General features: G+C 45.2%; 1 protein-coding gene across 1 annotated transcript in view; it reads right to left on the reverse strand.

Annotated features, from left to right (window-relative positions):
* LOC124619827 (cadherin-related tumor suppressor) overlaps positions 1–14719 on the reverse strand; it is a 300923-nt gene that overhangs the window by 191343 nt on the left and 94861 nt on the right. The window contains exon 3 of the mRNA XM_047146436.1: positions 430–658. Within this exon, the coding sequence (XP_047002392.1) occupies positions 430–658 (229 nt within the window). The remainder of the gene's footprint in view (positions 1–429; positions 659–14719) is intronic.

Here is a 14719-nt window from a genome sequence, read left to right on the forward strand (position 1 = left end):
ATAAATTTGAATATCTTAAAGTTTCATTTAACGTAACTTAGTAATAATATATCTAATACATAAGTAGGACCTACTTCCAATAGCGTAACAACACCAGGTACGAGAGCTACGGCTTCTGACCAATCATTGCGTCCGTATTTGTTTACATCGGGTCTATTCTTAGGATGAACGGAGTATAGTTTGTGGGAGGTCGACTGAGAGAAAGGAGGAGAAAGGAGGATATGCGAGATGACGGACAACATAAAGGGAAGCGGAAAGTACGTGGACGGTAGAAGGCGAGAGAGCACGGAGAGTCGGCACGTGGGAAACCTGCCTCGGGGCAGAGCATCAGCAACGACGGGAGCGTCGTGTTGGATGTGGAGACAGAGGGAGGAGGGCGGAGGGTAGGGTAGGGTAGGGTAGCGGCGCCGCAGCCAGCCAGCCACGTACTCTGGGTTGACGGAGAAGCGGTGCGCGCGCTCGCCGAGCAGCGAGTAGCGCAGGCGCGCGTTGTCTCCCTGGTCGCGGTCCGTGGCCTCGGCGCGCAGCACGGCCGTGCCCGCCGGCAGGTTCTCGCCGACGCTCGCCTCGTACGCCTGGCGCGCGAACTCCGGCGCGTGGTCGTTCACGTCCTGGACCTCGACGCGCACCGTCCCCGTCCCAGTCAGCGGGGGCGTGCCTGTCAAACAGCGGAAGCAGCCGCCTCACTCACTGCACGGCCAGAGTGGCTCAGCTAAAGGCGCTAGTACAATAATCGAGTACACATACAATATCATATTACACCTGAGGCCATTGGCGAAGCTATCTTTAACACCGTACTATACAGTGACCTGGCAAAAGTGGCACAATACCTCCCAATATGGTGTCAGAGCACCTTTTGCCTGCCACAGTGCAGTACCCTGCAAAAATATTGAGCCGTGCTGCGTCCATAACTGTCAGTAACTCCAAAACCTCGCGATATGTCCCATGATGTAATACGAGATTCGTGTTGGCCAATCTAGTTGGCCAAATCGTTCCCTCGAGTCGTCCGGATTGAAGGAGTCACCACCAGCTCGCACCGTGCCTCGTCCAGAACTTCACTCCATCACCTAGTGTGATATGTGCACCATGTAACGTTCCCTGGCAGCACACACACTGTTAATAAACTGAAATGACGTTTAATTGTACTATGTACGCCGCTATGAAACAATTCGTATGTACTGTAATTGTTTAACAAAAAATATTATTTAATTTTGTATAAAGGACGTTGGTTATTATTGTACTATTTTCTGTAATAATATTCTCGATTTATTTATGATTGTAATATTTCTATACTCATAATGTAATTACGAAATATGTTGACATCTGCGATGAAAAAATGTAAAATATAGCCACAGAGGAAAATAATGTTGTAAGATTACAAAGAGATATTCATAATCAGCAATAGTATAAATAGCACTACATAATGTGCATTCTTTGTCGTCTTCCTCGAGAGCTGAGAGAGAGAGGAACCTGTGACGTAGCATTGTATGAATGAGTAGACTTCTTTTGTCTGTATCTATCTTTAGTCGCCAATAGAGGAGAAATTATAAAGGTGTGTAATTTTAATTATTGTTATGGTCTAAATACATTATGATTTATCAAAATTGTGTATTACTAATGTAAATTAGCTTGCCCATATTATCTATAATATTTCTTTAGAGAATTTTCAGCACTTTTAGCGATTATCGTTGGTGTTGCTGGGCTGTGCTGCGACCGAACGATTTGCAGCGGCGGCACATTTAAAAAATTGTTCCGCTATAAAATTAACGAAACCCGTAAATCGGGAGCAGGTAAAATTAGCAGTGAATTACGAAATATTTTTCTTTTATAGCGATCCTGAGGCTGACTGAATTTATTACTGGTTTTACATTTGTGCATTCATAGGCGGATAATTAACGTTGAAGTTGTTAATCTGTTCGTTCTTTCAATTTCTAAAGCAAATAACTTAAACGTATAGTGAAGTGTGTTTTGTCAATCATAATTAAACGTTCAGGTCGGTTTGGCAATATTTAACCATTTTATGTTAACAGAGACAGTCTTGTGTCCCATAGCTAACTCCGGAAAAGAATTCAGTAAATATTTAAAAACCCACTGCATCTAGAAAATGTGTGCCAAGACCGAAATACGTAAAAAATTTAATTTAAATAATTTTTAAAGCCATAAATGTTATTAATCAGTTAGTTTGAATTTATCAGCATGAGAGGGTTGCTAAGGTTCACGTAATTTTAAATGTGCTTAATTCTGTCTAAATGAATTTTTATTAGCACACGTAAAAAAAAAGGGTTCTACAACAAAGTTCGTACTGAAAGAGTAAATAACAAAAATATTTAAAGCCATTTCTTCCCCATTTTCATCCATTCATTTTACATAATAAATATTTTTTTTTCATTAAAACCACACGAACTAAATTCGAGCTTCGTCTGAGCAGCTCACGAATTTCCAGTCGCTTAGGGTCCAACATACACTGTACGATCAAAAGTATCCGGACACCTGGGTGAAAATGACTTACAGCTCCGTGGCGCCTCCATCGGCAATGCTGCATTTCAGTACGGTGTTGGCCCACCCTTAGACTTGATGACAATTAAAAATAATGTAAGTATATTTCATCAAAATATTGGGAGTTTAAAGAATAAAGTAGATGAGCTTCTGGTTTGTTTAGAAGATTTAGAAGCTGAGAATGAAATAGATATACTATGCCTGTCTGAGCATCACATTGTTACTTATATGAATAAGGTAAATGTAAGTGGTTATAAGCTCTCTGCACATGTAATGAGAGAAAATATGGAGAAAGGAGGAGTTGCCATATATGTCAAAAGTTATCATTGTGCAAAAAGTATAGAAACAAAAAAGTTTTATGTAGAGAAACATATAGAAGCATGTGCCTGTGAGCTTAAATTAAATAAAGGCACATATATAATTGTAACTGTATATAGGTCCCCATCAGGAAATTTTCATCTATTTCTGAAAAATTTGGACTCCTTGTTGTGCTATCTGTCAGACAGGGGGAAGCAAATTATTATTTGTGGGGACTTCAATGTAGATTCTCTGAAAGAGGGTAATAGGAAAAATGACCTTGAAGTATTACTCGGTTCTTTCAATTTGACACCCGTTATTGATTTTCCTACTCGGGTGGTAAAGGATAGCAGCTCACTGATAGATAACTTCTTTATAGACCAAGATAAGTTTAACCAGATAAATGCTCAGCCTGTTGAGAATGGTCTTTCTGATCATGGTGCACAGCTAGTTACAATATATGACATAGCTCCATTCAGCAATACTAAACAGTCCTCCAAAGTAGTACGTTCAGTCAACGATTTAACAATTGCAAATTTCAGGGAAAGCCTACAGTAGTTAGACTGGGATGAGGTGTACCGTGAACCTGATGCCAATTTAAAATATAATTTATTTCATGACATTTTTGTAAATGCATTTGAAAACTGCTTCCCCAAGAAAATAGTTAAATATATTCGTAAGAAACCTTGTAACAAACCATGGCTTACTAAGGGTATAAAAATATCTTGTAACCGGAAAAGGGAAATGTATCTGACAGCAAGAAAGAGTAGTGACCCAGAAACTATTAAAAATTATAAAAACTACTGTGTTATATTAAGAAAAGTTATTAAAAACTCCAGGAGTATGTGTATCATGTCTGAAATCAGCAACTCTGATAATAAAATTAAAACAATTTGGAATATTATTAAAAGAGAAACAGGTCAACCAAGAGCAGAGGAAGACAGTATTACCATCAAATTGAATGAAAACTTTACGAACAAAAAGTCAGAAGTTGAAAATATTTTTAATAATCATTTTCTAAATGTTGTGGATATAGTAGGATCCAGGTGTTCATTAGAAGATGCTAGGCTGTTAATGGAAGAGGCCATACCTATGCAATTTGATACAATTGAAATCTCACCCACTTCTCCCTCTGAAATTAGGAAAATAATAAACTTGCTTAAAAGCAAAAACTCACATGGAATTGATGGCATTTCAAGCAAAATACTAAAAGCTTGTTCTCAACAGATAAGTAAGATTCTCAGCCACCTGTGTAATAGCTCTCTGGAACAGGGCATTTTCCCTGATAGACTGAAATATGCTATTGTTATACCTTTGCATAAAAAGGGGGATAGATCTGATGTCAACAATTACCGTCCAATCTCCCTTCTAACAGCTATATCCAAAATTTTTGAGAAAGTAATGTATTCAAGGGTAGCTTCACATATCTGTAAAAATGAAGTACTAACAAAATGTCAGTTTGGTTTCCAGAAAGGTTTTTCAACAGAAAATGCCATATATGCTTTCACCAGTCAAATTTTGAATGATCTGAATAACCGAACACCACCCATTGGGATTTTTTGTGATCTCTCAAAGGCTTTTGATTGTGTAAATCAGGAAATTCTGCTAGACAAGCTCAAGTATTGTGGCATGAGTGGGACAGTGCACAAATGGTTTAATTCGTACCTAACTGGAAGAGTGCAGAAAGTTGAAATAAGTAGTTCTCGTAACATGCAAAGATCAGCACATTCCTCAAACTGGGGAACTATCAAGAATGGGGTTCCACAAGGGTCAGTCTTGGGTCCTTTGTTGTTCTTATTATATATTAATGACTTGCCATTCTATATTCATGAAGAGGCAAAGTTAGTTCTCTTCGCTGATGATACAAGTATAGTAATCACACCTGAGAAACAAGAATTAACTGATGAAATTGTCAATACTGTCTTTCAGAAAATTACTAAGTGGTTCCTTGTAAACGGACTCTCACTGAATTTTGATAAGACACAGTACATACAGTTCCGTACAGTGAATGGTATGACGCCATTAATAAATATAGACCTTAATCAGAAGCATATAGCTAAGGTAGAATATTCCAAATTTTTAGGTATGTCCATTGATGAGAGATTAAATTGGAAGAAACACATTGATGATCTGCTGAAACGTTTGAGTTCAGCTACTTATGCAATAAGGGTAATTGCAAATTTTGGTGATAAACATCTTAGTAAATTAGCTTACTACGCCTATTTTCACTCATTGCTATCATATGGCATCATATTTTGGGGTAATTCATCATTGAGGAATAAAGTATTTATTGCACAAAAGCGTGTAATCAGAATAATAGCTGGAGTCCACCCAAGATCATCCTGCAGACATTTATTTAAGGATCTAGGGATATTCACAATAGCTTCTCAGTATATATACTCTCTTATGAAATTTGTTATTAACAACCAAACCCAATTCAAAAGTAATAGCAGTGTGCATAACTACAATACTAGGAGAAAGGACGATCTTCACTATTCAAGATTAAATCTAACTTTGGCACAGAAAGGGGTGAATTATACTGGCACTAAAGTCTTTGGTCACTTACCAAATAGTATCAAAAGTCTGACAGATAACCAACAAGTATTTAAGAAGAAATTAAAAGAATTTCTGAATGACAACTCCTTCTACTCCATAGAGGAATTTTTAGATATAAATTAAGAAAAAAAAGAAAAAAGACAAAAATATTATAAAAAATAATAAAAAAAATAAAAAAAAAATAAAAAATAAAGAAAAACAAAAAACACAAAAAATTGTTTTATTAACTTAAGTATGTTGTTAAATTAACCTAATTATGTCATGTATTGGAAAATTCGACTCGTTCCACATCATTACGAAATATCGTATTCATGATCGATGGAACTAGTATTAATCTAATCTAATCTTCCATTTTCGCAGGCATACGTTCAATCAGGTGCTGGAAGCTGTCTTGGGGAATGGCAGCCCGTTCTTCACTGAGGAGAGGTATCGATATCGATCGGTGAGGTGTCGTACGAAGTCGGCGTTCCAAAACATCCCGAAGCAGTTTTATAGGATTCAGCTCAGGACTCTGTGCAGGCCAGTCCATTACATGTTATTGTCGTGTAACCACTCCGCCATAGGGCGTGCATTATGAACAGGTGCTCGATTATCTTGAAAGATGCAATCCCCATCCCTAATTTGCTCTTCAACAGTGCGAAGCAAGAAGGTGCTTAAAACGTCAATGCCTGTGTTGTGATACTACCACGCAAAACAACAAGGGGTGCAAACTCCTACACGGAAAGCACGACCACACCATAACACCACCGCCTCCGAATTTTACTTTTGGCACTTCACACGCTGGCGGATGACGCTCACTGGGCATTCGCCATACCCACACCCTGCCATCGGATCGGCAGTTTGTGTACCGTGATTCGTGAGTCCATACAACGTTTTTTCACTGTTCAATCGTCGAGTTTTTACGCTCTTTACACAACGCGAGGCGTAGTTTGGGATTCACCGGCGTGATGTGTGGCTTATGAGCAGCTGCCCGACCATGAAATCCACGTTTTGACACCTCTCCCCTGACTGTCATGGTACTTGCAGTTTGGAATTCCTGTGTGATGGTCTGGATATATTTCTGCCTATTAGACATTGCAACCCTCTTCAACTGTCGACGGTCTCTGTCAGTCAACATACGAGGTCGGCCTGTACGGTGTTGTGCTGTACGTGTCCCTTCACGTTTCCACTTCACGATCACATCGGAAACAGTGGACCTAAGGATGTTTAGGATTACGGAAATCTCGCGTACAGACATATGACACAGTCCGAATCGGCTGACGACATTCGAAGTCCACGAGTTCCGCGGAGAGCCCCATTCTGGCCTCTGAAGATGATAATGACTACTGAGGCCGCTGATATGGAGTACCTGGCAGTAGATGGCAGCACAATGCACGTAATATGAAAAGCGTATGTTTTTGGGGGAGTCCGGATACTTTTGATCATATAGTGCATACAGTCACGCGACCAGGAGGGGTGCTGCAGGGGATGTGCAAAGGCACTCGCGGCCGTCGTCTGCTGCCATAGCCCCTTAGCGCCAAATTTCGCCACACTGTCCAAACGGATAAGTTCTCCGTACAGCCCACATTTATTCCTGCGCTTATTCCACGCAGTGTTGCTCGTCTGTTAGCACCGACAACTCTAGGCAAACGCCGCTGCTCACAGTCGTCCAGTTAAGCCATCGGCCACTGCGTTATCTGTGGTGGGAGATCGTGCGTGGGATTTGGTATTAATGGCGCACTCTTGCCGCTGTGCATCTCGGAATACTGAATTCCTAACCAGTTCCGAAATGGAATGTCCCACGCATCTAGCTCCATCTACCATTCTACATTCAAACTCGTGTCAACTCCCGCCTTGCGACTGTAAGCGCGTCAGGAATCTCTTCACATGAACCACGTGTATGTGCAACTGTGCCGACGTCTGTGTATGTACTTGTCGCGCATGACTTTTGTCACCTCCGTGTATGAAAACAAACTGTTATGAACCGTTGTTACCAAAAATATCGAAAGATTCTCTACCGATTAACTTCATATTTTTATACAGTAAGCTGATAAACACTTGGGCACACATAGGATAAATATTTTTAATGTATATAAATATATGTATAACATACAAGGGGTGTGTGAGGTACTAATGAGGGTGACAACATTTCAAGCGATCTCGCAATGCTGCGTTGTTCTACTTGTGTAGACCGGGTTGTTCAACCTTTCCAGACGATCAGTCCTAGTTTCAGCTCTGTACATCGTGCTGTGAGTTTTAAGAGCGCCACCAGTGAAGCTGTGTTTCTGTCGTGTGCTACGAAAATTGAAGAGCTGAATTTAGTCAAACGTTACCCCATCAATTTTTGTGCTAAGCTTGGGGAGTCATCGAGAGTGACCTCTGATAAGTTGAAACAGGCTTATGGGGACCATTCCTTATCGAGAGCACAAGTTTTTCGCTTGCACATCGACGGTGAACCTCACTCAGGTAGACCTCAAACTTCAGAAACTGGCAAAAACGTCGGAAGTGTGGGACTGAGGATCGCCCATAACGAGACAAAGACAAACGTCGTAAATAAGAGTACTGGGCACAAATCAATAGATACGAGCACGTTTATTGTGTAAAAGGCAGCACGAAAAATTTCTTTATAAACCTCCAACCGGTAGTGGGGAGACCCTGAAAAGTAGTTGAAACCGGTAGGTGGGAGCAAAACAATCCTTGTCTTGTACCTGTATGAATAATCCTCGCCCAGTTGCCTCGAGTGTGACACGACGCTCCTTAATTTATCACCGGAAGTCCGTGTCTAATTTTTCCCTTTTTAGGCTTTCACAATCCGATCTGTATCTGCTTCCAGTTCTGCAGTGACAGTGAGGTGTCTGCCGACGCACCTACCCACTCTTCTCAAAATATGAAAATGGCCAAAGATGTGTCGTAATTGCCTGAACGATTATAAGTAGGGAAAGTACAGATAAAAATAACAGATAAGTTGTGACGAAGGACAGACTTAATAATTCTGATGATGAAACGTACACAAACGTTACGGCCTGACGGTCTCTGGCCAGCCGCCGCGCCGCCTCTACGCCTCTACGCCTCTACGCCCCTGGCAGGAGCTGCCGCAGCCCGCCCCTGCCGAGTGTGCCGGGCGGGACGGCTGCGACGGACGGCTCACCTTGCTGCCACGGCTCCAGTTTCAACCGTATTCCCGAATAAGCGCTCGGGCTTCGCACTCGCGTTTCGAGCCAACCTACCGGTTTTGCAATTGCTGACGGTACCCACCTGTGTCTACCGAAAGGGGTTCGAGTACCACCCGTGTAGTTATTTGGAGGACACGCAGATCGTGAAATCTAGTTTGCAAGTCTTTTTTGAGGTGCGAGTTAAAAGCATCCGAGACTGAAAGTTTGCTACTGTTACCGTGCAATTCTGGATGATTCGGAAAGTGATAGAGCTATCGAGCTCGCGTTAACTTCGGCCATTGACGTCGATGACCGGTTGGCAGTGAACGAAACCAAGCTCGCCCTCGTCTCCCTATAATTGTGTTCTGGCCCGGTTGAAATAGCCGGAGAGACACCGCCGCCCATTAAAGCTGCAACGCCACGGAGGCGCAACCCGAGAAACGTGCAACTGGCTCAGAAGCCCAGATGATAAGCATTCCGACGCAACCGCACAAAGCAGACACCAGTAGCGTCGTCTGTAGTCTCTGTGTAAGCACAGACTAGCAGTGGCCTTCTCTTTCGTACCGAATGTTAGCTGTTAGTGAGAAAATGGCGTTGTGCCTCTCGTAAGAAGGAGAAACGTCTCCCAGCAAGTGTCGGCGGCAGTGTGCGATACCGATGCGCAATATTGCTGTCACTTTGGTCGAGGTCCCACGACCGTTATGCGAATATGGAATTATTCAGTCCAGGAAAACCATACTCACTCAATGACACGCAGGATCTCGAGGGCTCCACGCAACTACAGTCCGATAAAAATATCCGCAGCTCGTGGTCTAGTGGCTATCGTGATGCCTCTGGATCACGGGGGCCGGGTTCGATTCCAACAGGGTTGGGGATTTTCTCTGCCCTCTTACTGGGTGTTTGTGTTGTCATCATCATTTCGTCATCATTCGTGAAAGTAGCGAGATTGGACTGTGTAAAGACTGGGAATTTGTACGGGCGCTTGTAACCACGCAAGTGAGCGCCCCACAAACCAATCGTCATTATCATCATCATCATCATCATCATCATCATCTAATGAAAATTACTTGATTGTTGACACTGCACGCGCTGGAGCTGGTTTCCTCCAACCACAACGCTCAACGTCACACCCGAACTGTTCGCCGTTATCAAACTAGCACAACAACAGGTCATTTCACCTCGAATTACTTGTCTGGCATTCTTTCTTGATGTGTTTGGATCCCGAATCACGGGTCTGCCATTTTACTTCGTATTTCAGTACACATGACAACCTCACCAAAAGCAAAAGCCACTCAACACACACACACACACACACACACACACACACACACAGAGAGAGAGAGAGAGAGAGAGAGAGAGAGAACGATGCTAATGCAGTAAACACATTTCAGACACATCACTAAGCAAACACTACTAGATACTTCTGCTTACGACACGATCCAGCGTCATATACACAGTTATCATAGTCATAGAGGTCGGCTTATATTAGATAAGCTTCGCACAAAATTGTATGGATCCGAATTTCTGAAGGCTGCATTTTATCGTTGCGACAGGGCTAGCACACGATCTGGTGTAGTGCAGTTCGGCGCTAGCGGCCGTGCGAAGCGGAGGTCCGATACTTCCGCCTGTGCGGCGAGTGCGAGTGTTTGTTTACTTGTGGACTTACTCTGCGCGCGGGCTAGTAACAACGATCATGGCGAACAAGTACAGGAAAACTACATTGCGGTTCAATTTCTGCAAAGACTACGAACGACCAAAGGCTCTAGCAGTGGAACGATTCATTCGAGAGGACGTCAAGATACCGCCAAACGATATTGTTGGAATTCACCTGTCCATCGTTAGTCCCACGGTGTATGTTAAGATGGTAAATGACGCGGCGTGTGAGAGAATTCTACAGGCGACAAAAGCAGGTCTCCGATTTTGCCATAGTGACGGGAATGTCGGCACGGTAACTGTAGAACATGCTGGTCTGGGTGTACGGACAATACGTGTGTTTGAGCTGCCATTTGAGCTCCCGGCTGACGAAGTTATCGAGGCTTTTAAGCCATACGGCACGGTACATGGTCACACAGCAGAACGCTGGACACAATTCGCCACGTACCCTGTTCTTAACGGAGTGCGACAGATCACTATTGATCTTCAGAAACATGTACCGTCCTATCTGACAATTGGTGGTTGTCGGGCGGTGGTGATTTACGATGGTCAACCACGTACATGTTCTGGCTGTGGCCAGGAGGGACACCTCAGGTCGAACTGTATGCAACGGCGGATTACGCAACTGCCTTCAGGTGTGCGGGAGCCGTCGCCAGCGATGACAGTACTACCGATCACCTATGCCAAGGCCCTCACTGCGTCCGCTGATGACCGAAAGGACACAGCCCCGGTGGAAGATCAAGATGGCACTCTCCGAAACCTTGTAGCAGACGTCGGGATGACAGAGGACGCTGCTCCATCGAGCTTACAATCTACGGCGACAACATCAGATGAGACCGAACTCCCACCAAGCACACTGATAGTAAACGAAGCAGTTCCAGCCACTACGGATGCTGTTCTGTCTGGAACGCACTCTGAGACGACAGCATCAGTTTCGACCGAACTCCCGCCGAGTACAACGATGGGACTCGAAACACTTCCTGTTCCTACGGATGCTTTTCTGTCGGGCAGCCGTGATTCCTTACAATCTGAGGACACGGAAGGAAGATCACGCAAACAACGTTCCCCGAAAAGGAGGAAACGGCGTCGTCGCACGACATCTCCTAGGGATGACTCCCCTTGCCCCGACGACGATGTGCCTGTGGACCAAGACGACACAACAGCCTCTACGAAACAGGATGAGGCGATGGAAACTGTTCGATCAGACCCGCAGCGGTCTGTCACATTGCCGGTACCGGGACGTGGTGATGCTGAAGAGGAAGCACAACCAGTTGGCGCTCCAGACGCAGATGATGTGGCAATGGACACGAATATATCACTGCCTGCAAAGATGTGGTATGACGATATTGAGGAGGCGCCGGACGTCATACAGAGGCAGCCGGCACTCACGAAGACAGCCTAATAATTGCTGAAGGTGAAGGGAGAGGGGCGAGAGAACGTCTTCTAACTCAGCCCCCAGCGCCGAAGCAGGGAGATGTTTTTGCGCGTCGACAGAGTGGGATTCAACGCCATGCGAACCGTATTGCGACATTAAATATAAATGACGTGCGTTCACCGGCCAAAATACACCTACTGAAGGAAACGATTTGGGCATCTGATGTGGATATTGCTTTGCTGCAGGAAGTCCACATAGCTGCACTCCCATACATCGCAGGCTACCAATCCTATTCGTCACATGGAGATCACAATGGGAGTGGGGTGGCAGTTTACGTGCGAGATGGCTTCCCAGTGGAAAACGTGTGTTACCTTCCGTCGGCCAGGGGAATGGCTTTCACGACGTTTGGGACACGCATCATCAATCTTTATGCACCGTCGGGAAACAATCGGCGGCGGGAAAGGGCACGATTTTATGCAGAAGACATTGCCCCACTTTTCCATGGACGTTATGAATGTGTAATAATTGGTGGAGATTTCAACTGCGTTCTCAGCCAGAAAGACCAATGGCCGCAAGCAAACATCAGCCAGGAGTTGCGAATCGTTGTCAACGACCTTGTACTTAGTGACACGTGGGAATTACGACATGGAGATGCACCGGGATACACCTATGTGACCAGTCATTCGGCGAGCAGGTTAGATCGCATTTATATCTCGCGGGCTCATGCAAATGATGTCCAGGACGCGGAACGCTAGCCATTGGCATTTTCAGATCACAGCGCTTGCATCTGTACGGTGCTTCTTCCCCGTAGAGAGGTGTGGAACAGTAAGGCCCCGTGGAAATTAAACATTCAACATCTACATGGTCCTGAATGCCGTCACCGGATCCTTGAGACATGCGACGAAGCTTGATTGGTGGCTGACTTGTGCTAAACCGGCGCTTCGCCGTACGTTCATCTCATATAGCAGGGAGATGGCAGAATGGCGCCGCCGTACGACCGACTTTTATTTTGCAGCACTGCGCGACCTGGACGATGGTCCACCGGGACGGGACGTCTGGATCGAACGCAAAAGGATAAAAGCTAAACTAGTGGCTTTAGCTCGGAAACATCTTCAGGGAATCATGGTGCGCGCCAGATGTCACGATACGATAATGCACGAGATTCCTTCCATGCACCACGTCGTGAATGAACGAAAACACCGACGACGCGTTTTGGTACAGGAATTAATTACCCGCGAAGACCGAAGAGTGACGCGTCAAGCGGACATTGTCTCTGCATTCGTCGACCATTACCAACACATTTATCGGGAAGAAGCAGCCCCTGTCGATGACCTCGAACGTATAGCCACGTACGTCTCCCGTACACTGACGGTGGAAGCAGCGGGAACCTTACTGGAAGCCATTAGCTGTGAGGAAGTACATGATGCGATCGCAAAGGGTGCGTTGAATCGGTCCCTAGGCATTGATGGACTTCCTGCTGAATTTTATCGAGAATTTCGCAACGAAATGGCACCGCGATGGACGGAAATGTACAACGAGATGTTAAATTCCGATGCGCCTATTCCACCGGCTTTTATGGAAGACCTCTTGGTGCCAGTACATAAACCGAAGCCAGGAATTACGGTCACACATTATCGCCCCATCACCCTGCTTAATGCCGACTATAAGATCTTTGCACGGTTGCTAGCGTCCCGATGTCGTATGTTAATTCGTAGCGTTCTCTCTCCAGAACAGACGACACCGGGTGGATCGGTGAATGTGCAAACAGCTACTGCCGAATGCCGTGATGTCATAGCGCTAGCGGAGGAGTGCCGGCTTAAAGCGGCGATGGTGGCGGTTGATTTTGACAGTGCTTTTGATAAAGTGCGCCACAACTATCTGTACGCTGTACTGGAACAAATAGGATTTCCAGACCGTTTTACTGGTCTCATTAGAAGGATTTATGGGGGCGCACAATCCTTGGTACAGGTTAATGGGCGTATAGCAGGGCCCATTCAAATTCGACGAACCATTCGCCAGGGCTGCCCTCTTTCGATGCTGCTGTTCGCGATAGCGTTGGAACCATTAATTGGGAGGCTAACAAATTCTCTTTCTGGGATGGAACTGCGGGGCTACACCTTCAAATGTCGTGCCTATGCGGACGACCTCCTGCTGCTCGTTCGTTCTGAGGAAGAGGTGAAGACGGTCCTTGAACTGTTGTTGGACCACAGTGTGACGGCGGGTAGTGCAGTGAACATGAACAAATCGGCAGCAATGCCGGTTGGAAGGGGCCTTACGCCGGAAGAAATCAGTCCGTTTCCTTATGTGCAACGATTCCGCTATCTCGGCATAGACTTTACCTCATCTGTAAAACATACTGCGGCAGTTAACTACCGACGTATTTTACAGACAACACGTACCATGGTCCGACAACATCTCCTACGACGCCTTGATCCTTTGCAGCGAGTCGAATATCTGAACACTTATGTGGTTTCTCGAGTGGTGCATATTTCGCAGATCCTGCCCCTACCACTCACGCTCGGACGTCGACTTCAATCAGCACTAGGCTATTTTGTGATGATTGGGTCGCCCCTCAAGGTGCGATACGCAACGCTCACGCTCCCTACGGACAAGGGGGGACTCGGACTTACAAATGTTCACTGCCGAGCGACGGCGCTCCTTCTAGCCACGATGTACAAGCAATGGCGTAGCGGGCGTGATTCCCTTACATCCCGCCTACTGGATCTCCTAGTTCCAGCGTCCCTCACACCTCCGGTGGCGGTGGGCAACATTACGTCACATTTTGCGCATGTATCAACATTTATCGTGGAACTTAGTTATATCAGAGACGAGCTTCCGCGCACGAGACCACCATGCGCGAAGGATTTTTATGTTTAGCTGCTACGACGGATAAGTCGTAATGCCATTGAACTCAAACACCCCAAGTTGCATTGGCCGAAGATTTGGAGACATGTGCACCAAAAATTCCTTCCTACCTTCGTTCGGGCACTGTGGTTCTCTGTCACCTGTGGCAAGTTCAACACCAACCAACGACTCCATGCAATTGGACTAGTGGACACTCCACTATGCCCGAAATGTCGCCAAGTGGATGACGACCATCACCGCTTAACTTGTATCGCGGTGGAGGAGGTATGGCTCCTGGGAAGACAGATGGTGGCTTGCTACCTCCGTGTGACCCCGCAACATATTACACCTGCTTCCTTCTTACATC

This window comes from Schistocerca americana, chromosome 6 (genome assembly GCF_021461395.2).
Source record: "Schistocerca americana isolate TAMUIC-IGC-003095 chromosome 6, iqSchAmer2.1, whole genome shotgun sequence".
Lineage (NCBI taxonomy): Eukaryota > Metazoa > Arthropoda > Insecta > Orthoptera > Acrididae > Schistocerca > Schistocerca americana.